The sequence below is a fragment of the Suricata suricatta genome, chromosome 2, assembly GCF_006229205.1.
Source record: "Suricata suricatta isolate VVHF042 chromosome 2, meerkat_22Aug2017_6uvM2_HiC, whole genome shotgun sequence".
In the NCBI taxonomy this organism is placed as follows: Eukaryota; Metazoa; Chordata; class Mammalia; order Carnivora; family Herpestidae; genus Suricata; species Suricata suricatta.
Window position 1 is genome coordinate 131109221 of NC_043701.1, and position 24970 is coordinate 131134190.

Genomic DNA, 24970 nt, shown 5'->3' on the forward strand with positions numbered 1-24970 from the left:
TCTGTATTCCAGAGCAATGACCAAGTCACCTTTAAATTCTAGGGTTTTTATTTTTTTTAATGTTTTACTTATTTTTGATACAGAGAGAAACAGAGCACGAGAGGGGGAGGGGCAGAGAGAGAAGGAGACACAGAACCGGAAGCAGGCTCCAGGCTCTGAGCTAGCTGTCAGCACAGAGCCCAGCGTGGGGCTTGAACCCACAAACGTGAGATCTGACCTGAGCCGAAGTTGAAGGCCCAACTGACTGAGCCACCCAGGTGCCCCAAATTGTAGGGTTTTAAAATATTTTTTGTGCCCCTTTTGCAGTCTAGTGAAGCCTGTGTTTCATAAAATGGATTATGATTTTAAATGTATAACAAAAACTATAAAGAGTGCTAAAAGAAACCAATAATATAGAAGTTTATTGAAATATTTTTAAATGCATTATATAATATGTGTTTATTTTTTTTTTACCACATTAAATAGCAATATCTCATGAGATATTGGTAACTTCCATAATTTTAAACTAGAGAATGTAGATGATATCTTTGGTTTTTTGTTTTTTTGTTTTTTTTTTTCAAAAGCAAAGGGCTTTATTACGGGCTTATATAAGCACTCACAGATTCCACCAACACACTGGATCCACGTGGAGCGATCCCTGAGCGGGGGGGGGGGGGCTTTTATCTGTAGATATCTTTGAACTATCTGCATATGAAAATTTTTCAGTTCTGTCAGTCACAGAATCTCAGGTACTATAATACTGTTGCATTTTGTTTCCTGCATTCATAATTAAAAGAAATGCTAAAGTTTAGTAGGACATAGTGAAAATAAATTTGTAATATTTTGCCATCCATGTTCTTAGACTGAATTTTTCTTTCTTTTTTTCTTTCCTTTCCCTTTTTTTTTTTTTTTTTTTTTGCACAGAAAGATAGAGTTGTTTTAGATTCTGAATTTTTCTTCATGGATGGATCCATGGGCCCCAGGTCAAGAATCTACATTAATTTTATTTATAAAACCAAAAAATTTTATTTATAACCCCCCCCCCCAATAAACCCTGTTTCTTTATCATGTTCCCTTTCCTAGGGTAGTAACCAAAGGTGGTAGAGGTTTCAGAAGTCTTCCTTGTGCCTGAAGCCCCAAGGGATGAGAGACAGTATAATTTGTCTAAAGGGAAGCTAGGCATTCAGTGTTGAGTTCTGACTATCTGAACAGGCCTACTTGCCCTGTACGGAGCTTGATACTATAGTCATGTATCAGGGGACAAACTGGTTTAGTTTTGATGGTGTTGTTTAACCTTGTATCAGGGCACCTGGCTGGCTCAGTTGGTTAAACGTACAACTTTAGATCTCAGCTCAAGGCTTGATCTTAGGGTTGTGAGTTCAAGCCCCATGTTGGGCTCTGTGTTGAATTTGAAGCCTACTTAAAAAAAAAAAAAAAGGATATAACTTTGTATCGAATCAGTTTTTCCTTCGCACCTTCATGATTCCAGAAAGAAGTTGGTGCTATTGAAGTCAAAAGAAAGTGATCAATACAAGAAGACACTATAAATGAGAAATTTTTGATTGAATGGCTATAATTATAAAGCTATATACTTAAAATAATTTTTTCCTTTTTATTTATTTTTATTTTTAATGTTTTATTCATTTTTGATACAGAGAGAGACAGAGCACGAGAGGGGGAAGGGCAGAGAGAGAGAGACACAGAATTGGAAGCAGGCTCCAGGCTCTGAGCTGTCAGTACAGAGCCTGATGCAGGGCTTGAACCCATGAATGTGAGATCATGACCTGAGCGGAAGTTGAAGGCTTAACCGACTGAGCCACCCAGGCACCCCTATTTTTATTTTTTAATTTATATCCATATTAGTTAGCATATAGTGCAACAATGATTTCTTTTTTTTTTAATATTTATTTTTGAGAGACAGAACGTGAGCAGGGGAAGGGCAGAGAGAGAGAAAAAGACACAGAATCGGAAGCAGGCTCTAGATTCTGAGCTGTCAACAGGGAGCCTGATGCAGGGCTTGAACTCACCACAAGATCATGACCTAAGCCGAAGTCGGCTGCTTAACCAACTGAGCCACCCAGGCACCCCGCAACCATGATTTCAAGAGTTGGTTCCTTAATGCCCCTTACCCATTTAGCCCTTCCCCTCTCCCACAACCCCTCCAGCAACCCTCTGTTTGTTCTCTATATTTAAGAGTCTCTTATGTTTTGTCCCCCTCCCTGCTCTTATATTATTTTTGCTTCCTTTCCCTTATGTTCATCTTTGTATCTTAAAGTCCTCATATGTGTGAAGTCATATGATATTTGTCTTTCTCTGATCAATTTCACTTAGCATAATACCCTCTAGTTCAGCCACGTTGTTGCAAATGGCAAGATTTCATTCTTTTTGATTGCCGACTAATAATCCATTGTATATGTACACCACATCTTCTTTATCCATTCATCCATCAATGGACATTTGGGCTCTTTCCATACTTTGGCTATTGTTGATGGTGCTGCTATAAATGTTGGGGTGCATGTGCCCCTTCAAAACAGCACACCTGTATCCCTTGGATAAATACCTAGTAGTGCAATGCTGGGTTGTAGGTGGTTCTATTTTTACTTTTTTGAGGAACCTCCATACTGTTTTCCAGAGAGGTGGCACCAGTCTGCATTCCCACCAGCAGTGCAAAAGGGTTCCCCTTTCTCCACATCCTTGCCAACATCTATTGTTGCCCGAGTTGTTAATGTTAGCCATTCTGATGGGTATGAGGTGGTATCTCATTGTGGTTTTGATTTGTATTTCAAATGTATCCTCAATGTATATGATGAGTGATGTTGAGCATCTGGATGACTTCTTTGGAGAAGTGTCTATTCATGTATTCTGTTCATTTCTTCACTAGAATCTTTGTTTTTTGGGTGTTGAGTTTGATAAGTTCTTCATAGATTTTGGATACTAAGTATTTACCTGATACATCGTTTGCAAATACCTTCTCCCATTCCGTCAGTTGCCTTTTAGTTTTGTTGATTGTTTCCTTTGCTGTGCAGAAGGTTTTTATTTTGATGAGGTCCCAATAGTTCATTTTTGCTTTTGTTTCTGTTTCCTCCAGAGATGTGTTGAGTAAAGAAGTTGGTGCAGCTGAGGTCAAAGAGGTTTTTGCCTGCTTTCTCCTCTAGGATTGTGATGGCTTCCTATCCTACATTTAGGTCTTTCATCCATTTTGAGTTTATTTTTAGGTATGGTGTAAGAAAGTGGTCCAGGTTTATTTTTCTGCATGTCGCTGTCCAGTTTTCCCAGCACCATTTGCTGAAGAGACTGTCTTTATTCCACTGGATATTCTTTTCTTCTTTGTCAAAGATTAGTTGGCCATACATTCGTGGGTCTATTTCTGGGTTCTCTCTTCTGTTCCATTGATCTAAGTGCCTGTTTTTGTGCCAGTACCATACTGTCTTGATGATTACAGTATTGTCATAACAGCTGAAAGCCTGGGATTGTGAGCCCTACAGCTTTGGTTTTCTTTTTCAAGATTGCTTTGGCTATTTGGGGTCTTTTCTGGTTCCATACAAATTTTAGAATTGTTTGTTATAGCTCTGTGAAGAATGCTGGTGTTATTTTAATAGGGATTACTTTAAATTTTTTTGTTTATTCTTGAGAGAGAGAGAGAGAGAGAGAGAGAGAGAGAGAGAACAAGTGGGGGAGGGGCAGAGAGAAAGGGAGACACAGAATCTGAAGCAGGCTCCAGGCTCTGAGCTGTCAGCCCAGAGCCCAGCGTGGGCCTCGAACCCACAAACATCAAGATCATGACCTGAGCCGAAGTCGGATGCTTAACTGACTGAGCCACCCAGGCAACCCTATAAAGCTATATAATTTTAAGGACTCTGGAAAATATAAACAGGGGCACCTCGGTGGCTCAGTTGGCTAGGTGTCCGGCTTCAGCTCAGGTCATGATCTCATGGTTCATGGGTTCAAGCCCTGCATTGGGCTCTGTGCTGAATGCTTGCTCAGAGCCTGGAGCCTGTTTCAGATTCTGTGTCTTCTCTCTCTGTCCCTCCTCTGCTTGAGCTCTGTCTCACTCTGTCTCTCAAAAAAAAATAAATGTAAAAAAATAAATAAAAAACAAATGAGTTTTTTTAAAATTTATATTTTTAGTGTTTTATTTATTTTTGATACAGAGACAGAGCATGAGAAGGGGAGCGGCAGAGAAAGAAGGAGACACAGAACCAGAAGCAGGCTCCAGGCTCTGAGCGAGCTGTCAGCACAGAGCCTGATGCGGGGCTCGAACCCACGAATGTGAGATCTGACCTGAGCCGAAGTCGGAGGCTTAACCAACTGAGCCACCCAGGCGCCCCACAAATGAGTTTTTAAGAAAATAGAAACAAACATTTTTGTTGTTTGAAATGGCAAACAATAGGAATATGACTTAGCTGATAATGAAAGGTGTAATAACATCTTCAGATTTTGCATACCATATAATTTTAATTGTTAGAATTTGAAAGCTCATCACTGTTGCTTCAGGCTTAGACCAACCAGTAATTGTTGGGATACTCCTTTTTAGAGAGGTCTGTGGAGGAGATTGTAGATATTTTGAAAGCATTTTATGTGTCTGACTCATCTTTGTCTCTGTGTATAGTATTACTGGGTAACATTTTACCCCCAAATTTTGCAGCTTGAAACAACAAACTTATTATATTATATCAGGAATCTAGGGATGGTGTAGCTAGTTTCCTCTGTCTCAAGGTCTCTCATCAGATTATTTGCCTGCTGGGGCTGCACTTGAAGGCTCAACTTGGGGAAGATCCACTAGTACGCTCACTCACATGGTTGTTGGTGGGGTTCAGTTTCAGTTCCTTACAGATTGTTGGTCTAAAGACCTCAGTTCTTGCTAGCTATTAACCTTCCCTCAGTTCATGCCACGGAGGCTGTCCATAGGGTGGCCCACAAAGTGGTGGTCAGCTTCCCTCAGAGAGAACAAGCAAGAGGGAGCACCCAAGACAGAACCATGATGATTTGTAACCTAATCTTGGAATGGACTTTGATTCACTTTTGTGAAAAGAAAGCCACTAAATTCAGCTCTTACTTAAGAAGAAGTGGTTATACAAGGGCATGAATGTTAGGAGAATCATTGGGGATTGATCTTAGCGGCTGTCTACCATACTACATAAGGACAGTATTATTATGAGTAATAATGTTAATCTGACTCCAGTGTATTTGATAGGTAAATACTGACTTTGAAACTATGAAAGTTTAATCAGAAGATTTATGTTGTCATTATTTCTCTTTTCTTTATTTTTCAGAATAACCTGGGTATCTTGTGGTCCGAAAGAGAAGAAATTGAAACTGCACAGGCTTACCTAGAATCATCAGAAGCACTGTATAACCAGTATATGAAAGAGGTGTGTTGTATATCAGAATTTTTAAAATTTTTATACATTTGTTTTTTTTAATGTTTATTTATTTATTTTAAGAGAGAGCTAGAGAATGTGTAGGGGAGAGGCAGAGAGAGAGGGAGAGAGAATCCCAAGCTGGAAGCACGGAGCCTGATGTGGGGCTCAAACCCATGTGACCTGAGCTGGAACCGAGGGTGAGACGTTTAAGTGACTGAGCCACCCAGATGCCTCTGTCACATGAATTTTAGATTTTTATAGAAACTAGTCAAGAATTGAAGTCTCTTATTCCTCACGTACAGTATTAGTACATGACTCTGCAGTTTACTCAAGGACCTCTCTAGAGAGCTGGCTAGATGGTCACCTAATAGGTGAAATTATTTTATATTAAAGACTTTAGGGTTCTTAAAAATAATCCTCAGGGTCTAATGGCAGTCTTAGTCCAAATATAATTGTATAGGAAATACTCTGATGTTCTGCTTAAATACTGATATTGGCATATTTTTATTTATAATCTAAAAATTCTATTTTGCTTTCCATTGAGAATAGCAGTGCTTAAAGGAAAGCAAACAACTTCTTAAGTAAAGTATCTGAAATCTTTGTGACACTGGTTTTCAAATTTCAACGCACATCAGTGTGGAGGGCTCTGGAGGCTTGTTAAAAACAAATTGCTCACTTCCAGACTCTTCAAGTAGGTTTTGGTTGGGGCCTGACAGTTTGCATTTTTAACAGGGTGCCAGGTGATATGGGTGCTGCTGGTCCAGGTACTGCACTTTAAGAACCACTGCTTCAGAGAAAGGTGTACAGTGATTTTTTTTTCCACCTGTGAAGCCCTTTTGAAATGCACTTTGTAAAAAAAAAAGCTTGAGCCATTGCGGTAAGCAGGTCACCGGTACTGTCAGCTCAGTCTACTCCAGAGAGCTCCGTCCGTCGCCACTGTGGTAGTACAGAAGAACTTCTGGGGCTCCAGGGAGCCTCGGCAGAAGACTTTTACTGTTCAGGGTCACAGCCCTGCAACGGTGGCAAATCATTGTGATACCACCCATTCCTTACTGAAATGTACCTACTGAAAGTTGACATATGTGCAGGCAAGGGAGTATATGGGGAATCTGTATCATTGCTTAATTTTTCTATGAACCTAAAACTGCTCTAAAAAGTAGAGCCTAATTTTTAAAAAATGTTGGCAGTCTTCTTTTTGAGAGAGAGAGAACACGCAAGCGTAAGTGAGGGGGAGGGGCAGAGGGAAAGAGAGTCTTAAGCAAGCTCCATGCTCAGTGTGGAGCCCATCTAGGGCTCCATCCATAACCGTGGGATCATCACCTGAGCAACTCAGGTTGGACACTCAACTGACTGAGCCACCCAGGTACCCCCTTCTAAAATGAAAATGGATTTTAGTTAAATTTGTTTTGTTAGTATGTGTAGCAGTCCTCTAAATAACCAGATATTTTGAGGTTTCTCACATTCAGAATTAAGAATCAGTGTCTTTTTGGGGTGCCTGGCTCAGTAGAGCAAATGACTCTCTCATTGCTGTGTGTTCGAGCCCTATGTTGGGCATGTAGAGATTTCTTAAAAATAGAATCTTAGTGTTAGTGTGTGAGGCGACCAGAGCCAGAGTCGAGACCAGAGGCCAAACTTGGGATCTGACAAGATGGCCGGGCTGCCCCATAGGATTATCAAGGAAACCCAGCGTTTGCTGGCGGAACTAGTTTCCGGCATTAAATAAGCAGAACCATATGACAGCAGCGCCCTTTATTTTCATGTGGTCATTGCTGGCCCCCGGGGTTTTCCTTTTGAGGGAGGGACTTTTAAACTTGAACTATTCCTTCCAGAAGAATATCCATTGGCAGTCCCCTAAAGTATGTTTCTTGACCAAAAATTATCATCCTCATGTAGACAAATTGGGAGAGCATGTTTAGATATTTTGAAAGATAAGTGGTCCCCAGCACTGCAGCCCTGCACAGCCCTGGGGTCGATCCAGGCGTTGTGAAGCGCTCCCGGTCCGGATGATCCTTTAGCCAGCTCTGTAGTGGAGCGTGGAGGACCGGTGAAGTCCCAGCGTCGGGAACACCTAGAGCACGGACTAGGCTGTGTGCCATGAGTAGTAGTTAAAATCGATCAGATCACCAAATGTGCATCACTTCTCTTCTGCCAAGACGTCTTCCTTTTTTGTTTGCATTTAACGTACCCAGTTTTAGGTACATTACAGAATAAAAGCCCAGACATCTTCAGTCTTTTGGTGATTAAACGCACATTAGTAAATCTGTGTTTTGTCCCGATTCGCTTCTTGTAAAGCATGAGTAGAAGATAGAAGTTCGATCTCAATTATTATGAAACATTTAAAAGCATTGGCTCCTCTCTGATTATATTTGTTTCTCGTCATGGTTTAAGTATAAAGCACTGTGATGGAAGGTAGTTGTCAGGTTAGCTGCAGGGGTATGGGTGTTTTTATTTATTTATTTATTTATTATTTTGAGGGAGAGACGTGGTTTTCCTTTAATTTTATTGGCTCCTTTCCCCCTTTTACAGTGATCTACTTGTGTTGGGTGAAAGCAGATAACCAGTTCTATAGAATACACTCTCTGGCCAAGTCTGACTTTATTTAGATGCTGTAGGTGGACGAGCTTGATGGTTCGAACCAAAATGGGGACATTAGAAAAACATCACAGCTCTCACTAGTAACACTGTGACTTTGCTGTCCAGTGTAGAATTCTTCCTTCAAGAAAAAGCTTGTGGGCACCCGGGTTGGCTCAGTCAGTTGGGCATCCAACTTCGGCTCAGGTCATGATTTCATGGTTTGTGGGTTTGAGCCCCATGTCAGGTTCTGTGCTGACAGCTCAGAGCCTGGAGATTCTGTGTCTCCCTCTCTCTTTACCCCTCTTCCACTCATGCTCTGTTTCTCTGTCTCAATAACAAATAAACATAAAAAAATTTTAGAAAGAAAAAACTTGTGATCATTTTGTATGGCTTGTCTGGAAACTTCTGTAAATCTTATGTTTTAGTAAAGTATTTTTTGTTATTCTGTTTTGCCTTTGTATAGTTAATTTTATTGTATTTATTTCATTTTCTCAATGTGACAGTCCTATATAAAAATTACAACTGATGGGGGCGCCTGGGTGGTTTAGTCAGTTAGACATCCAACTCTTGGTCTCAGTTCAGGCCATGGTTCGTGGGTTTGAGGCCTACATCGGGCTCTGCCTTGCTGGTGTGGAGCCTGCTTGAGATTCTCTTCTTTTCTCTCTCTGCCCCTGCCCTGCTCATGTTTTCTCTCTTTCAAAATAACTAAACTTAAAAAATTATTAAAAAAATAAAAATTAAAACTGATGGAACATTCTGTTTTGGTCTTTACCGTCTGACAAGTTGAATGGCAAGAAGTGGATTTTGCCAGTTTCTTTTCACAAATGCAAATTTGTGCTAAGATTTCATTGAGTGGAGTATTTATAAGCTGGCCCTGGGTATGCATAAAGCATTGATTGGTATCTGATACTTTTTTTTACCTCCTAGAAATTTGAAATAAATGTGTTAGTGTTTCCTGAAAAAAAATCTTAAAAAGAAAAAAAGAATCAATGTCTTACCAAGTTCAGTATTTTATGTTTCTAAAATTAGTGGTAAATTTTTAGTCCTCATCTGATTTCACCTATCAATAGCATTTGACATAGTTGATCAATCTAGCATTTGGCACAGTTAATTAGTCTCTCTTCCTGGAAACACTTTTTTACCTAGCTTCCACCTCTTTTTCTTCTCAGTCTTTGATGCTTTCCCCTTATGTCCCCAGCCTCAACATTGGAGTACCCAGAGTGTAGTCTTTCAACATCTCCTCTTTCCATCTTCATTCATTCCCTTTACTCCGCTAAGTTTATTTATTTAATTTGAGAGAGAGAGAGAGAGAGAGAGAGAGAGAGAGAGAGAGAGAGAGAGAACGAATGAACTCATGGCAGGAGGGGCAGAGAGAGGGAGAGAGAATCCCAAGCAGGATCTGTGCTGTCAGCACCTGGCCTGACACAGGGCTTGATCTCACAAACTGTGAGATCATCACCTGAGCCGAAATCAAGAGTCAGATGCTTAACCAACTGAGCTAGCCAGGTGCCCTGCATTCATTCCCCTGATCTAAATATCATCTCTTCTCTGATGACTCAATAATATTCTAGTGTGTAACTCTCCAGTTCCAGACTTGTCTGTCCCACTGCTGATTTGACATTTGCACTTTTAAAGGAGGAGTTGTCTCTAAAACTACTAACAAAGAGCTTGCTTCTGATAACCTTCTCCTTCCCTCCTCCCTCGCTGTAAATACCAGCTTCTTTCTTCCAATTACTGAGGCCTAACCCTTGGAGACTCCTCTTCTCACACACTATGTAATCTACAGAAAATCCTGTTGACTTCACTTTTTTTTTAAGTTTATTTATTTATTTTTGAGAGAGGGGTGAAGAGAGAGAGAGAATCCAAGCAGGTTCCTCACCATCAGTTTTGGGCCCGAACTGTGAGATCATGACCTGAGCCGAAACCAAGAGTGGGACACTTAACTGACTGAGCCACCCAGGAGCCCAGCTTCACTTTTCTTTCTTTTTTATTAGAATTAAAAAAAAATTTTAAATTTATTTTTGAGAGGCAGAGAGAGACAGCGCAAGCAGGGGAGAATCAGAGAGAGGGAGACACAGAATCTGAAGCAGGCTCCAGGCTCTGAGAGAGCTGTCAGCACAGAGCCCGATGCGGGGCTCGAACCCACGAACCGTGAGATCATGACCTGAGCCGAAGCTGGACGCTTAACTGACTGAGCTACCCAGGAGCCCCCCAGCTTCACTTTTAAATTACGTCTAGAATCAGACCACTGCTATTACCTGGTCCAACCCACCACTCTTGCTTGCTAAGATTATTGATTGCTCTTAGGCTCCTAACTGGCCTTCCCGCTGCCATGCCTCCTTCAGTCTGTTTGCAGCCTGTTCAAAGGGAGATCACGTCATAACACTGCTTCCCTCAGAGTCTGCTAATGGCTTTCCCATCTTATTCAGAGTAGACCCCAAAGACCTTATGAAGACTTTCAAGCACATTATCTGATTTGGCTACTATTACTTCTGATTTTGTCTTCTGTTGTCTCCTGTCTCACTGTCCTCTAGCTGCATTGGCCTTCTTGCTGTTCCTGAAACACACCAGACAAACTTCTGACTCAGGGTCTTTGCACTGACCTGTTTCCTCTGCCGAGACTGCTCTTCCCCCTGGTATCTACCTGGCTTACCCCCGCCCCCACCCCGTTCCCTTCAGCTCCTGACCCCTGTCTCCCATCCACTGAGGCTACCGACCACCCCTCCTATACTTCCTGTCTACTTCATTTTCTGCTTCATACTTAACATCTAACGTATGGTTCATTTAGCTGATTTATCTTGTTTATCATCCATCTTTAGTACTAGAATGTAAGCTCCCTGGGGTACCTGGGTGGCTCAGTTGGTTAAGCGTCCAACTTGATTTCAGCTCAGGTCATGATCTCATGGTTCGTGAGATTGAGCCCCGTGTCAGGCTCTCTGCTGACAGTTTGGAGTCTCCTTGAGATTCTCTCTCCCTCCCCCCCCCAATAAAAATAAACATTAAAATAAATAAATAAAATGTGAAGATACCAAATACCTATATCATTAAAAATTAGTATTAATATGGAACATAAAACGTATATCAAACTCTGTACTCAGTTATACCTGTGTTTTAGTTCAGAGAAGAGAGTGCTTTGACTCAGGGCTATATATGACAGGTGGTAGTCCTAACAGTGAAATATCTACAGAAAACAATACATTACTTCCCTTCATCAAAAAAGAGTAGGCATATTAAAGAGCCCTCAAAGTTATTGAGGAGATCTTGGGAGAATTACTTATCTGTTGTGTTTGCCTTGGGGCCTTATATCCTGTCTTAGTCATTTTTATTTTCTGTGAATTCTAGGAACCCTAGTTGTGATGCTTTTAGCATTTACATCCAGAATGTACAGTCACGTTTTTAAAAATGGAAGACATTTTTACTATTGAGAGTTTAGTGAATTCACTTTATTTTATTTTATTTTTTATATATTTTTTATGTTTTTTATTGAGAGACAGAGAGAGACAGCGCGAGCAGGGGAGGGTCAGAGAGAGAGGGAGACACAGAATCGGAAGCAGGCTCCAGGCTCTGAGCTAGCTGTCAGCACAGAGCCCGACGCGGGGCTTGAATCCACAAACTGTGGGATCATGACCTGAGCTGAAGCCAGACGATTAACCGACTGAGCCACCCAGGCGCCCCAGTGAATTCACTTTAAAGCCAGGCTGGTCTTGCGGATGGGAGTGTCCTCGTAGAAGTAGAATGAGGCAGAGGCTAAGTAGTGCTCTTCTTGGAAGGCTTAAGATGGCATCATAAGTGCTTTACACGCATTAGCTCACTGAATGCTCATAATGATATTATGAGGTTATTTTATAAATGAGGAAACAGAAGCACAAGAGACTGGGTGACTTGGCCAAGGCAATGAACCATAGAAGAACTGGTTTTATTGTCTGTATTGCAAGTCGGCAGTCTGTATATGTTTCTTGTTGCCTCAAAAAATTTATTGGAGCAAATAGTTAAAACTTTGATTTGGTTTTCATTATTGAGCAGTTTATTGTATTCATTAAAAACATTTTTAATGTTTACTTTTGAGAGAGAGAGAGAGACAGCATGAGTGGGAGAAGGGCAGAGAGAGAGACACAGAATCAGAAGCAGGCTCCAGGCTCTGAGCTGTCAGCATGGAGCCCGACGTGGGGCTCAAATTCACGAACTGCAAGATCGTGACCAGAGCTGAAGTCAGGCTCTTAACTGACTGAGCCACCCAGGCGCCCCCATTATTGAGCAGTTTAGGACAATATTACTCTAGGGTGAATATATCTTTTTTATCTGTGACACTTATGGAGGTTTTTTGTTTTTTTTTTTTAGATTTTTTAAGCTTAAAAGCCCCTACATGGGGCTTGGATTCATAGCCCCAAGGTCAAGAGTTGGGTGCTCTACTGACTGACCCAGCCAGGCATCCCACTTAATAGGTTTTTATTTGTCGGATTTTAAAAAAGTTTTATTTACTTAATTTTGAGAGAGAGAGAGAGAGAGAGAGAGAAAGAGAGAATCCCAAGCAGGCTCCACTCTGTCAGTGTGGAGCCTGATTTGGGGCTTGAACTGACAAACTCCGAGATCATGACTTAAGCTGAAATCAAGAGCTGGATGCGTAACTGACTGAGCCATCCACTTACCCCTGTGGTTTTTAAGAGATTTTTTTTTTTTTCACCAGACACAATTAAGGCTTAAAACAGTTAAAGAATTATGCATCTTTAAAGGCAAATTGGTAGATTTTTTTTTTTAGTGTATTTGAGGTTCACCTCCAACAACAGTTAAGATTTTGTCATGTGTGAGCTTTCAGGCAATCACCTTTTACTTGTTTGGCTCTCTAAAGTTTTATGGTTAAGAAAATTACTTCTTGGGTAACATGAAAATGAACTAGTAAAAAAAAATGGGAGTACACTGGTCTTTAAAATTTTGATTTCTCTGGTTTCCCCAGAAGAGGGCGCTTGGTGTTTATAGTTTAGAAATTTAGAGTTTTGTTTTTCTTTAATTGTAGATTGGGAGTCCTCCTCTTGATCCCACTGAACATTTTCTTCCTGAAGAAGAGAAACTCGCTGAACAAGAGAGATCGAAAAGGTGAGTAGATACAGAAATTAGCCTTCACAGGTAATTCTACATAGTATAGGTAAGATGATTATTTCAAAAAGCACGGTATTTTCTCTTTTGAGACACTCCTAAGGTAATAGAATGTGGATTCTGAGACGGATTTTAAAACCTCCATTTACCATTTACTAGATATGTGACCCTGTTCCAACTCTTTCCCTTATCCGTCAATTAGCTACTATAGCCACACCCAACTCAAAGGGTTGTTGAGAAGATGAATATATATGAAAGTTCCTTATGAATTATAAACCATAATGCAAATATTCACTTTTCCTTCATAGATTTGAGAAGGTTTATACTCATAACCTCTATTACCTGGCTCAAGTCTACCAGCATATGGAAATGTTTGAGAAGGCTGCCCATTACTGTCACAGTACCCTCAAGCGTCAGCTTGAACACAACGCCTACCACCCGATAGAGTGGGCTATTAATGCTGCTACCTTGTCACAATTTTACATCAATAAGGTAAGCTTCTCAAATAGTTATCTAACAAAGTTACCAAGAGTGTTTAGAAAAAGAGAACCAGTAGTACCTTGAAAATGTCATCTTTTAGAAACTGGTAGCTCATTTTTTCTGATATAAACTGGAGAGAAAAATGCAGCCCAGTTTGCCAGTGTACTAAACTTTTGTAGCTTTCCATTGTGTTAATCCTTTTGAATTGTAAACTACTGAGTTTTATCATTGTCTTACATGCCGCTAGCCCCTAAAAATTACATGTTACCTGAGACCAGTTCTTTTTTGATATAGCATACTGTCCGTTCATTCTAGTGAGATGTTACCTATAATTGCAGATTTTGTCTGAGAGATATAACTTTATCTTTATGCAGTGGCAATCTGGTAACCGAGGATTTGTCTGAGGAAGCTGACAAATGTGGGCTTCGATAAAAGCATGTGATGCGTTTCAGTTATTCTTTAGAATTGACTCCTCTGTAGTAATTTTTCTGTGTTGGAAATATCTCTGCTCAGTTTCAGACTTGTAGCTCCTTATGATACACTTCTTCTGGAGTATCCCACAGGGACAAACTTGAGCTTCTTGGTTGTTCATCAGAATTATTGCGAATCACGTTGGTATACTTCTAATTGACCTATTTTTTCCTTTAGTCCCTAAGAGTTTTAAAGCTAAAACATGTTTAAGCCACCTTTCCCAGCCAGATTTTCTATTAATCCTTAATAAGATATTCAGCAAGAAAAAGTACTTTTATTTGTATTTCTAATTCACTCTGAAGTTTTGGTAATTCTTTGCTTATCAGAGTTTTTTCTTAAATCTCTCTGGTTACCTGCTGCCATATCCTTACTGGGCCTTTATCCTTTCTAAGGTTTTTGTTAGTGCTGGTTCTGTAAACGCACCCTATGTTTAAAGTATTGTCCCACAGAATTTCATTCAGAAAAGCTATTAGCAGGCGAGAAAGGGCTGTGGTGACTGCAGCATCGCTTCTAGGACTTGGTCTAAGATCAAGCGTGTAAGTAACGCTGTTGCGTATGTTGGAGCATTCAGTTAAATCTAACTCTCATGAATCCATTTCATCGTGGTCATCATCAGAAGTGTTACCAGTGCCTCTGCTTGTGGCACCTTTTTTAATAGCTTCCAGAGGCCCCTTCTTTGTTTTGTTTAGCAACTTTAAAGCTACGTACTCACTGTGATTTTAATTGACAAAACTCCATCAATATTAATAGTACTAAGATAGACATTAATTTAAAGTGTAATAAAAAATTTAAAGTTGTTAAGCAGTGCATATGTGGAGCATGCAGTAATTTTCATGAGTACCTCTCCCACCCTGTGCTTTTTTTAAACCAAAATGTTTTATAAGTTTTTGTTACAACTAGCTGATTTATATTGCAGAGATTTGAACCATTTTTAACCCAAAAAATGGAGTTGTCATTTATGTCATTCTCATCTTCATCTGGTTCCAGTGATGAGGTTCTGCTACTTGATGTGTCCATTCCTGGTGGGTGCTAAAGTCCCACATTTACCAGCCACCTGGAGGGCACAGGGCACTCACTGCTCTAGCCGTGGTTGCCTGCAGGAAAGCAGTCCGAACAAAGCTGCAGTGATGGGTAAAGGACTGCAGACGGACAGTTGGAGCTTCTTTATGTAAACTGTAACTTCCTTTGGGTTTTCAGGGTTAACGCCCTCATTTTGGTCTGTAGATGTTGCTGGGCTAATCCTGTACGTGGTACCCAGCAATTCGCAAGGTGGCTTCTGATTTGCTGTAAGAGAGAGATGCCTCTAGTGATGAGATTTTAAAGTCCTAGCCAACCATTAAAAATCTTAGCAAAATCAGGTATTATTCACTGGATATTAATGAGGGTGGCTTCCAACTAAAAGTCGGACTTTGTCTTTCTGCTGGGTCGGTCCTGTGATTTACATGATAAGTGCGAAAGGTTTATATTAACGAGATCTTCTCCAGGTGCTTGAGAACTTTACCGTTCCTGGATTTGTAGTAGGAAGTCCTCAAGTGGGTTGGTAAAGCAATTCTATAAAGTTCATCTGTGGAAATCTGTTAACTTCAAAACTTGGTGGGAACCCTCATTCATTGCATGTAAATTCCAAAAATTCTAGAAGGCTGCAATCTTCCTATCAAAACTTACCCGTTTTGCCTTTGAATGGAGGGATGTACGAAGATATCTCTAACAAAAATGAAATCTTCAAGTCCTCTGACAGGGTGTAAGTGGCCTACAGTTTATCACACATGGCATTTTGGTTATGTGGGCTGAACCTGAAGGACTCTCTGGAGCCTTCTGAGTCTAGGATGGCAGCCACTCCTGCATTATACCTACTGGTAACTTGAAAGAGCTAGCTTTCAGTCAGGAGTTGTTTCGCAGCCAGTTTGGGTTATTATTAAGAGCTTGGGGACATTGTTATTTGAATCTTTGAGATAGCTTTTTAACCAGAGAAAACGTGTCATCTGCTGTCTTAATGTTCAGCAACCACACAGGGTCTCCTTAGTGGTTGTAACTTGTCTTTATAGCTTTTCCCATACTAGAAGACTTTATGTAAGTATTAATTGCAGATGAGGCTGTGTGATAATTGTATTTACTCTTGTTTATTTCCTCAACAGCTATGTTTTATGGAGGCCAGGCACTGTTTGTCCGCTGCTAATGTTATTTTTGGTCAAACTGGAAAGATCTCAACAGAAGACAGTAAGTTCATATGTGTATGTTTTATGATACAACTTTAAAGAAAACAGTTTGAAATCATTTTAAATTTTAGAAGATTTAAGAAAAGAACAAAGGACTACCATATACCCTTCTAAGTTTACCAGTTTTTAATAATTGCCTCATTTGCAATCACATTTTATTTTTCTTTCAGAACCATTTGAGAGATTGCAAATATTGGGCTCCTTTACTCCTTTAGTACTTTTGTGTATGTTTCCTAGGAATATTTTCCTATATAATTATAGAACAGGAACAGTTCTTTTCTTTATGATGCATATTTTATTTTATTAATTATCCCCATCATGTCTTTTAAGTAATTTTTCTAGTACTAGAGTATCCAGTTTACGATTTCATACTGTGTTTAATTGTCACATCTTTTTACTGCTCTTTTTAAACAATTTTTAAAAAGTTTTATTTGTTTTTAGGGGCACCTGGGTGGCTCAGTTGGTTAAGTGTCCGACTTCAGCTCAGGTCATGATCTCGCGGCTCATGAGTTTGAGCCCTGTATCAGGCTCTGTGCTGACAGCTCAGAGCCTGGAGCCTGCTTCCGATTTTGTGTCTCCCTCTCTCTCTGCCCCTCCCTTGCTTGCACTCTCTCTCTCTCTCAAAAATAAGTAAATAAATAGATAAATTTTTAAAAATAATAAATTTTATTTATTTTGAGAGAGAAGATGTGCACGTACACGCGATTTGGGGAGGGACAGAGAGAGAGAGAAGAGAGAAAATCCCAAGTAGTCTTTGTGCCGTCAGTGCTTAGCGCAGCATGGGGCTCAGTCTCACAAACCATGAGACCATGACCTAAGCGGAAATCAAGAGTCAGCCATTTGATCAGCTGAGCCACCCAGGTGCCCCTCTTTACTGTCCTTTAGTCTGGAACAGTTCCCTAGCCTTTCTTCTCTCTTTCTTCACACAGATATTTTTGAAAAAATATAAGCTAGTTATTATATTGGATTTCCATCAGTTGGTGTTTGAGGTTTCCTTAAGCTAAGAATCAGATGATAGGGTTTCTTGAGTGGCTCAGTCATTTAAGCGTCTGGCTTTTGCTCAGGTCATGATCTTGCAGTTAATGAGTTCAAACCCCGTGTCAGGCTCCCTGCTGTCAGTGCCACATCTGCTTCTGATCCTCTGTCTCCCTCCCTCATTGCCCTTCTCCCACTTCTGTGCGCGCGCGTGTGCGCGCGCGCTCTCTCTTTCTCTTAAAAAATAACTAAACATTTAAAAAAATCAGATTATACATTTGTGGTTGGAATACTACATAAGTAATCTATCCAAATGTCTGGTTTTTTAATTATAGTGTTTATTTGGTCTTAAAAATCACAATTAACATATATATTTGGGCACATCAAAACCACAGTGTGATACTGTCTCATAATTTTGACAATGGCTTTTACAAAAAAGACAAGAAGTAACAAGTGTTGGCAAGGATATGGAGAAAAGGGAACCCTTGTGCACTGTTGATAGGAATGTAACTTGGTGTAGCTACTGTAGACAACAGTATAGAGGTTCCTCAAAAAAATTAAAAATACAAATTACATATAGTTCAGTAATTCTACTTCTGGGTACTTACCCAAAGAAAAAGAAAACACTAGGGGCACCTGGGTGGCTCAGTCGATTAAGCATCTGGCTTTGGCTCAGGTCATGATCTCATGGTTCATGGGTTTGAGCCCTGCGTCGGGCTCTGTGCTGACAGCTAGCTCAGAGCCTGGAGCCTGTTTCAGACTCTGTGTCTCCTTCTCTCTGACCCTCCCCTGCTCCCGCTGTCTCTCTTGGTCTCTAAAAAAAAATAAAAATAAAATTTTTTTAGAAGTGTTTTATTTATTTTTGTGAGAGAGACAGACAGACAGATAGACAGCATGAGCAGGGGAGGGTCAGAGAGAGAGGGAGACACAGAATCCGAAGACAGGCTCCAGGCTCTGAGCTAGCTGTCAGCACAGAGCCTGATGCGGGGCTCAAACCCACAAACTGAGATCATGACCTGAGTTGAAGTCAGACACTTAACCGACTGAGCCACCCAGGCGCCCCTAAAAATAAATTTTAAAAAATTAAAAAAGATTTTTTTAAACATAAAAGAAAAAGAAAAACACTAGTTTGAAAAGATAATGTACCTCCCATGTTTATTGCAGTATTATTTACAATGACCAAGACCTGAATACAACTTAAGTGTCCATCGATGGATGAGTGGATGAAGAAAATGTGGTGTAGCAATTCCTATCAAAATAACAACAGCATTCTTCACAGATCTGTAATAAACAATCCTGAAATTATACGGAACCAGAAAAGACCCCAAATAGCCAAAGCAATCCTGAAAAAGAAAACCAGAGCTGGAGGCATCACAATTTTGGACTTCAAGCTGTATTACAAAGCTGTGATCAGCAAGACGGTGTGGTACTGGCACAAAAACAGGCACTGAGATCAGTGGAACAGAATAGAGAACCCAGGGGCACCGGGGTGGCTCAGTTGGTTAAGCATCCAGCTTCAGCTCAGGTCATGATCTCATGTTTCATTGGTTCAAACTCTGTGCTGGGCTTTGTGCTGACTCCCAGGAGTCTGGAGCCTGCTTCAGATTCTCTCTCTGCCCCTTCCCTGCTCATGCTCTGTCTCTCATAAGTAAATAAACATTAAAAAAATTTTTTTTAAACAGAGAACCCCCAGAAATAGACATAGAAATATATGGCCAATTAATCTTTGACATGGCAGGAAAGAATATTCAGTGGAATAAAGACAGTCTCTTTGGCAAATGATGCTGGGAAAACTGGACAGCAACATGCAGAAAAATGAACCTGGACCACTTCCTTACACCATACACAACAATAAATTAAAAATAGATGAAGGACCTAAATGTAGGATAGGAAGCCATCAAAACCGTAGATGAGAAAGCAGGCAAAAACCTCTTTGACCTCAGCCACAGCAACTTCTTTACTCAACACATCTCTGGAGGAAACGAAACAAAAGCAAAAATGAACTATTGGGACGTTATCAAAATAAAAACCTTCTGCACAGCAAAGGAAACAATCAGCAAAACTAAAAGGCAATCAATGGAATTGGAGAAGATATTTGCAAATGACGTAGCAGACATGTTAGTATCCAAAATCTATAAAGAAGTTACCAAATTCAATACTTAAAAAGCAAATAATCCGGTGAAGAAATGGATAGGGGCTCCTTGGGTGGCTCAGTCAGTTAAGCATTTGACTTTGGCTCAGGTCATGATATCACGGTTCGGGAGTTTGAGCCCTACATCGGGCTCTGTGCTGACAGAACCTGGAGCCTGCTTTGGATTCTGTGTCTGCATCTTTCTTTGCCTGTCCCTCGCTCATGCTCTGTCCCAAAGAAAGAAAAAAGAAGTGGGCAAAAGACATGAACAGACATTTTTCTAATGAAGGCATCCAGATGGCTAACAGAGTCATGAAAAAATGATCAGTATTGATCATCATCAAAACCACTATGAGATACCGTTTTACACCTGTCAGAATGCCTAAAATTAACAATTCAAGCAACAATAGGTGTTGATGTTGGTGTGGTTAAAGGGGAATCCTTTTGCACTGCTGGTGGGAATACAAATAGTACAGCCACTCTGGAAAACAGCGTGAAGGTTTCTCAAAAAATTAAAAATAGGGACGCCTGGGTGGCTCAGTTGGTTAAGTGTGTGACGTCAGCTCAGGTCATGATCTCATGGTTTGTGAGTTCGAGCCTCGCGTTGGGTTCTGTGCTGACCGCTCAGGTCCTGTATCCTGCTTCAGATTCTCTGTCTCCCTCTCTCTCTCTTTCTTTCTCTCTGAACCTGCCCCTCCTCCACTCACTCACACACACACTCTCTCTCTCTCTCTCTGCCAAATAAAATAAACATTAAAAAAAGTTTCATTACAAGGTGATACCTACTAATCAGACTTACTGTGATGATCATTTCACAATATATACAAACATCAAATCCTTGTTGATCCTTGATCCTAGTTGATCCTTGAAAAATGTGGGGTGTTAGAGGTGCCTGTCTCCTGTCTGGTTAAAAATTCATGCATAACTTTTGACTCCCCAGAACTTAAATTACTAAGAGCTTACTGTTGATCAGATTCCTGACCATAACAATTAACACATATTTTGTGTATGTATTATATACTCTAAGCTTATAATGAAATAAGCCAGAGAAAGAAAATGTTAAGAAAACCATAAGGAAGAGAAAAATACATTTACAGTACTGTACTAAAAAAAATTCATGTATAAATAGGCTGTGCAGTTCAAACCCATGTTGTTCAAGGCTCAATAATAATGTCCTATGTCAGGTGTACCTCAATTAAAAAAAAATATTGGTACTTTTTATTATTATAAAATCAGTAACATACTTACACAGGCCCATGAACGCGTTTTACTAAGTTATCAACCCAGTAACTTCTTCCAAACCTTAAAGAAGCCAAGTACCCAGATCCACAAGCTATTTCTGAAAAAGAAAGAAGAAGGACTTCACATCAAAGTACAAGTTCTAAAGTACCTCAGTCCCTATTATTTGTGGATTCCTTATTTGCAGATTCACCTGTTGTTATAGTTAACTTGTAACCCCAAGCTCAGTACCTGGGGCACTTCTGTGGTCATTTGCAGACAGTTGAGTCACCTCAGGGGCAACATTCTGCCTTTTTGTTTCAACTCTTGTATAGTAAAGAAGTGTTCTTCTTGTGGTTTACTGAGTACCCCATTTTTCACATTTTTGTGGGGTTTTTTGGTTGGCCATTTCATTGTTTAAAATGGCCCCCCAGTGGAGTGCTGAAGTGCTGTCCAGTGTCCCTAAGCACACAAGGGCTCTGACGGACCTTATGGAGAAATGACAGCGATAGAGAAGTTCACCTCAGGCACAAGTTGTAGTGCTGTTGGTTATGAGTTCAATATTAGCGAGTTCACAACGTATATTAAATAAGGAGTCTTTAAACAGAGACACACTAAAAATAAAGTTATACATTATGATCGGTTGATTAAAAATGTGACCAGTAGCTCATGCGAATCTAACCGTGTGTTTTCCTGAGGAGCGATGTTGCGGTGTTCGCTGACTCAGTGCTCACAGCGACTTCCTAGAACATAACTCCCACAATTAATGAGAATCGACTATACATTGTTTCCTTAGTTTTACTGTTGGAGATAAAATTACTTTTTCTGCTGAAACAAAAGCTCATCTGAAGGAGATAATCAAACCACCAGTGACTTGTTTCAGTGCCATGTTTCTGTGTTGTGTGGGACACTAGTGACTTGATTCTCACCCTGGAGAGCTGGGTGTGGGATTGCTGTGCTTGGTGCTGGTGGCACACCCGTGCTGATGGCGAAAGGCAGACTGCAGAGGGAAGTACACAAGTTCATAGTAATACTGCATTAGATCAAATGTGGTGATGGAAAACGTTACTTCATGTTACAAAGGATGTTATAAACACTGACCCAGTAAGTCCTCCTCTAGGAATCTGTCCTAAGGAAATAATCCAAATCCAGACAGATTTATGCACAAAGGTCTTTTTTTTTTTTTAATGTTTTATTTATTTTTGATACAGAGAGAGACAGAGCATGAGAAGGGGAGGGGCAGAGAGAGAAGGAGACACAGAACTGGAAGCAGGCTCCAGGCTCTGAGCTAGCTGTCAGCACAGAGCCTGACGCGGGGCTCAAACCCACGAATGTGAGATCTGACCTGAGCTGAATTCGGAGGCTTAACCAATTGAGCCACTCAGGCGCCCCCAAAGGTCTTTTTATTTAGAGTTGCCTGTTATAGAAGAATTGGAAACAACACATGCCCCGAAGTAAAAAATGGTTATATAAAGTAGGGAGCATCTCTTTAATTGTATATGATGCTCTACATGAAAATGTTAAAAGAGTTGATAAGATATGGATAAAGTGTTAGTGGTATAATATATAAAGAAAAAGCTATATTCAAAAATTGAACATTCATTGTGACCTTAGTTTGTATCTCCAGATAATATATAAGGAAAACTGAGAAAGAAATGTACAAAAATAATAGCAGTGCGTTCCTCTGGTGGTAGGGATTTGGGGTGGCTTCCCCCTTCTCCCGCCACTGCTTCAGTGGGAATTTGTTGCTCTTAAATTCAGGAAGAAGTGATATTTTAAAAATGCAGTACACATAATGACAATTACAATTGTGGCCATTAACTTAGACAAATCATGTGTAATTTTAGCTACTGAAACTGAAGGAGATGTGCCAGAGCTTTATCATCAAAGAAAAGGAGAAATAGCAAGATGCTGGATCAAATATTGTTTGACTCTCCTGCAGAATGCCCAGCTTAACATGCAGGTAATGCCTTTTTTTTTCTCTTAAATAAGCAGGATGTAAGTAAAAGCTTAAAATGGGAATTATATTCATTGGGCTCACTGCATGTTTATTATACGAGGCATGCAGAATGCTCTCAAATATTTCTTGCTGTCTCATCTCTAACTTTTAGAATCTTAGTTGTTCAAGATCCATCTCAAATATCGTTTCTTCCTTAGAGACTCTTCTTTGGATAGAATATAAATTCCTTGGGGCGCCTGCGTGGCTCAGTCGGTTAAGCTGTGCTGACAGCTAGCTCAGAGCCTGGAGCCTGTTTCAGATTCTGTGTCTCCCTCTCTCTCTAACCCTCCCCTGCTCATGCTGTGTCTCTCTGTCTCTCAAAAGTAAATAAAAAAACAAAAAAAATTTTTTTAAAAAGAATATAAATTTCTTGAGAGGTGGGGGCTGCATCATATTCATATTATCATTATCTCCAGACATAGTAGGTTCTCAATAAATTAATTCTTCATGCCTTACAAATACGATTTCCCTTCTTTAAACTCCATAGAACTTTCCTTGCCCTTCATAAGTCACCTAGATTTTGCTTTGTATTATCTCTGTTCATATTCTTATTCCTTCACCACTTTTTAGACTATAAGGAATTTGAGGGTAGGAAACAATTCTTACTAATCTTTATATACATTATACAGTATATAAGCATGTTTATATGTATTTTTATAAAAATATATCTGGAAACAGCCCTGCCAGTTTATAGCTATAAGTTTGTAGCAAATTACTTTTAAACTTTGTCTCAATTTTCTCACAAAGGAGATAGAGATAATAAAAGTATTTAGGGCACTTGGGTGTCTCGGTTAAGCATCCGACTTTGGCTCAGGTCATGATCTCACGGTTTGTGGGTTTGAGCCCCGCGTCAGACTCTGTGCTGACAGCTCAGAGCCTGGAGCCTGCTTCAGATTCTGTGTCTCCCTCTCTCTCTGCCCCTCCCCTGCTTACGATCTGTCTCTCTCAAAGATAAAAAAACATTAAAATTTTTTTTTAAATAATAGTACTTGCTTAATATTGTTATCAGGGTTTAATTAATATATATGCAAAGGGCTCAGAAAGCTGCCCTAGACATACTAAATCCTCAATAAATTTTTAAAAAATTTTTTAACATTTATTTATTTTTGAGAGACACAGAGAAACAGCACAAGTGGCAGAGGGGAAGAAAGAGAGAGGGAGACACAGAATCCAGAGCAGGCTTCAGGCTCTGAGCTGTCAGCACAGAGCCTGATGCGGAGCTCAAACTCACAAACCGCGAGATCATGGCCTAAGCTGAAGTTGGACACTTAACCAACTGAGCCACCTAGGCACCACGATAAGTCCTCAATAAATGTTAATGGTTATCATCATCATTACTACTCCATACTGAATCCTAGTTTCTAACTACTAAGGAGAAAAATAAATCATGAGGATGCAGTATACTAAATGTAGATATGTAGAAGACTTTCCTGGAGGAGTCATGCTTTATTTTGCACGCATGCATTAAAGTTCAGTAAGTTTTACTAGCATTAATATGCTATGCTATGCTATGAAATCACTAGACAAAATAAAACTAAACAAACCACAAAACCCCAGAAGCATAGATCATGCAAGGTGAGAGCATTTTAGAGGTAGACGGTAATGATGAGGCATATTTGGGAAAGAAAGGAAGTGAGGAGAACTGGGAATTTTTTGTCTAGAAAAGTTGGAGCCAGAAAGAGCTGTCAGCTTTCTTTAGCTCAAGAAAGTGGCCTAGAAAACATATAAATAAGCAAGCAACCTGAAAGCAAGGGAGTAAATACAATTTTGGAGACTTAGGGCTTGCATATGAAGTAATTTTGTCAGGCAATTACTGAGTTATTTAACTCAGACCCTTCATTCAGTTGATATTTTCCAGACTGGACACTAGAACTTACCATGTGCTTACTTTAATTAAATAGTTGCTGGCTATTAAATTACTCATATTTTCCTTAATCTTATACTGATTTACCTTAATTTCATCCTTTGATCATCTATTTACCTGGAAAATGTTCTTCAATCCAAGCTTTTGACCTACACAAATTTATTGATGCCGGCTCTATGCTAGTCATTGTCCTCTCATTAAGAATAGACCTGGGTTTTTACTTCATGTAAAAGTGTAACTTTCATAAGTCCACAAAGCAGCACACATGATGGAAGACGTAAGAGGAAGTAACATTTGAAGGAAGCTCTGGGAATGAGTGGGCCGTAGCTGGCCTGGAGAAAAGGAAGCACAGCATCAGGCAGCCGAAGCAGCATGTCCTGGCACCGGGAGCGCGGAGTTCGATGGGAGGGAGCAGAGGCCTGTGAGCTGGGGCAGAGCGAGGGAGCGGGTGCTGTCAACAGTCAGGAAGGGGCTGGAACAAGCAGGGCCTCCGGGGAACGAAGGCTTGAAGGGTTTTGGAACGATCACTTAGGAAGCAAAATAGAGAATCAATTGGGAAGCAACCGTGGAGGAGGGAGAGTAGTTAAAGGCCAGTGACACAGTCCGGGT

The 24970-nt window shown here is 40.2% G+C and overlaps 1 protein-coding gene and 1 pseudogene across 1 annotated transcript in view; both read left to right on the forward strand.

Annotated features, from left to right (window-relative positions):
• KIF1BP (KIF1 binding protein) overlaps positions 1-24970 on the forward strand; it is a 33095-nt gene that overhangs the window by 4366 nt on the left and 3759 nt on the right. Inside the window, exons 2-6 of the mRNA XM_029931799.1 lie at positions 5253-5351; positions 12928-13007; positions 13316-13499; positions 16094-16175; positions 22346-22461. Coding sequence (XP_029787659.1) covers positions 5253-5351; positions 12928-13007; positions 13316-13499; positions 16094-16175; positions 22346-22461 — 561 coding nt within the window. The remainder of the gene's footprint in view (positions 1-5252; positions 5352-12927; positions 13008-13315; positions 13500-16093; positions 16176-22345; positions 22462-24970) is intronic.
• Positions 6991-7451, forward strand: LOC115304062 (annotated as a pseudogene).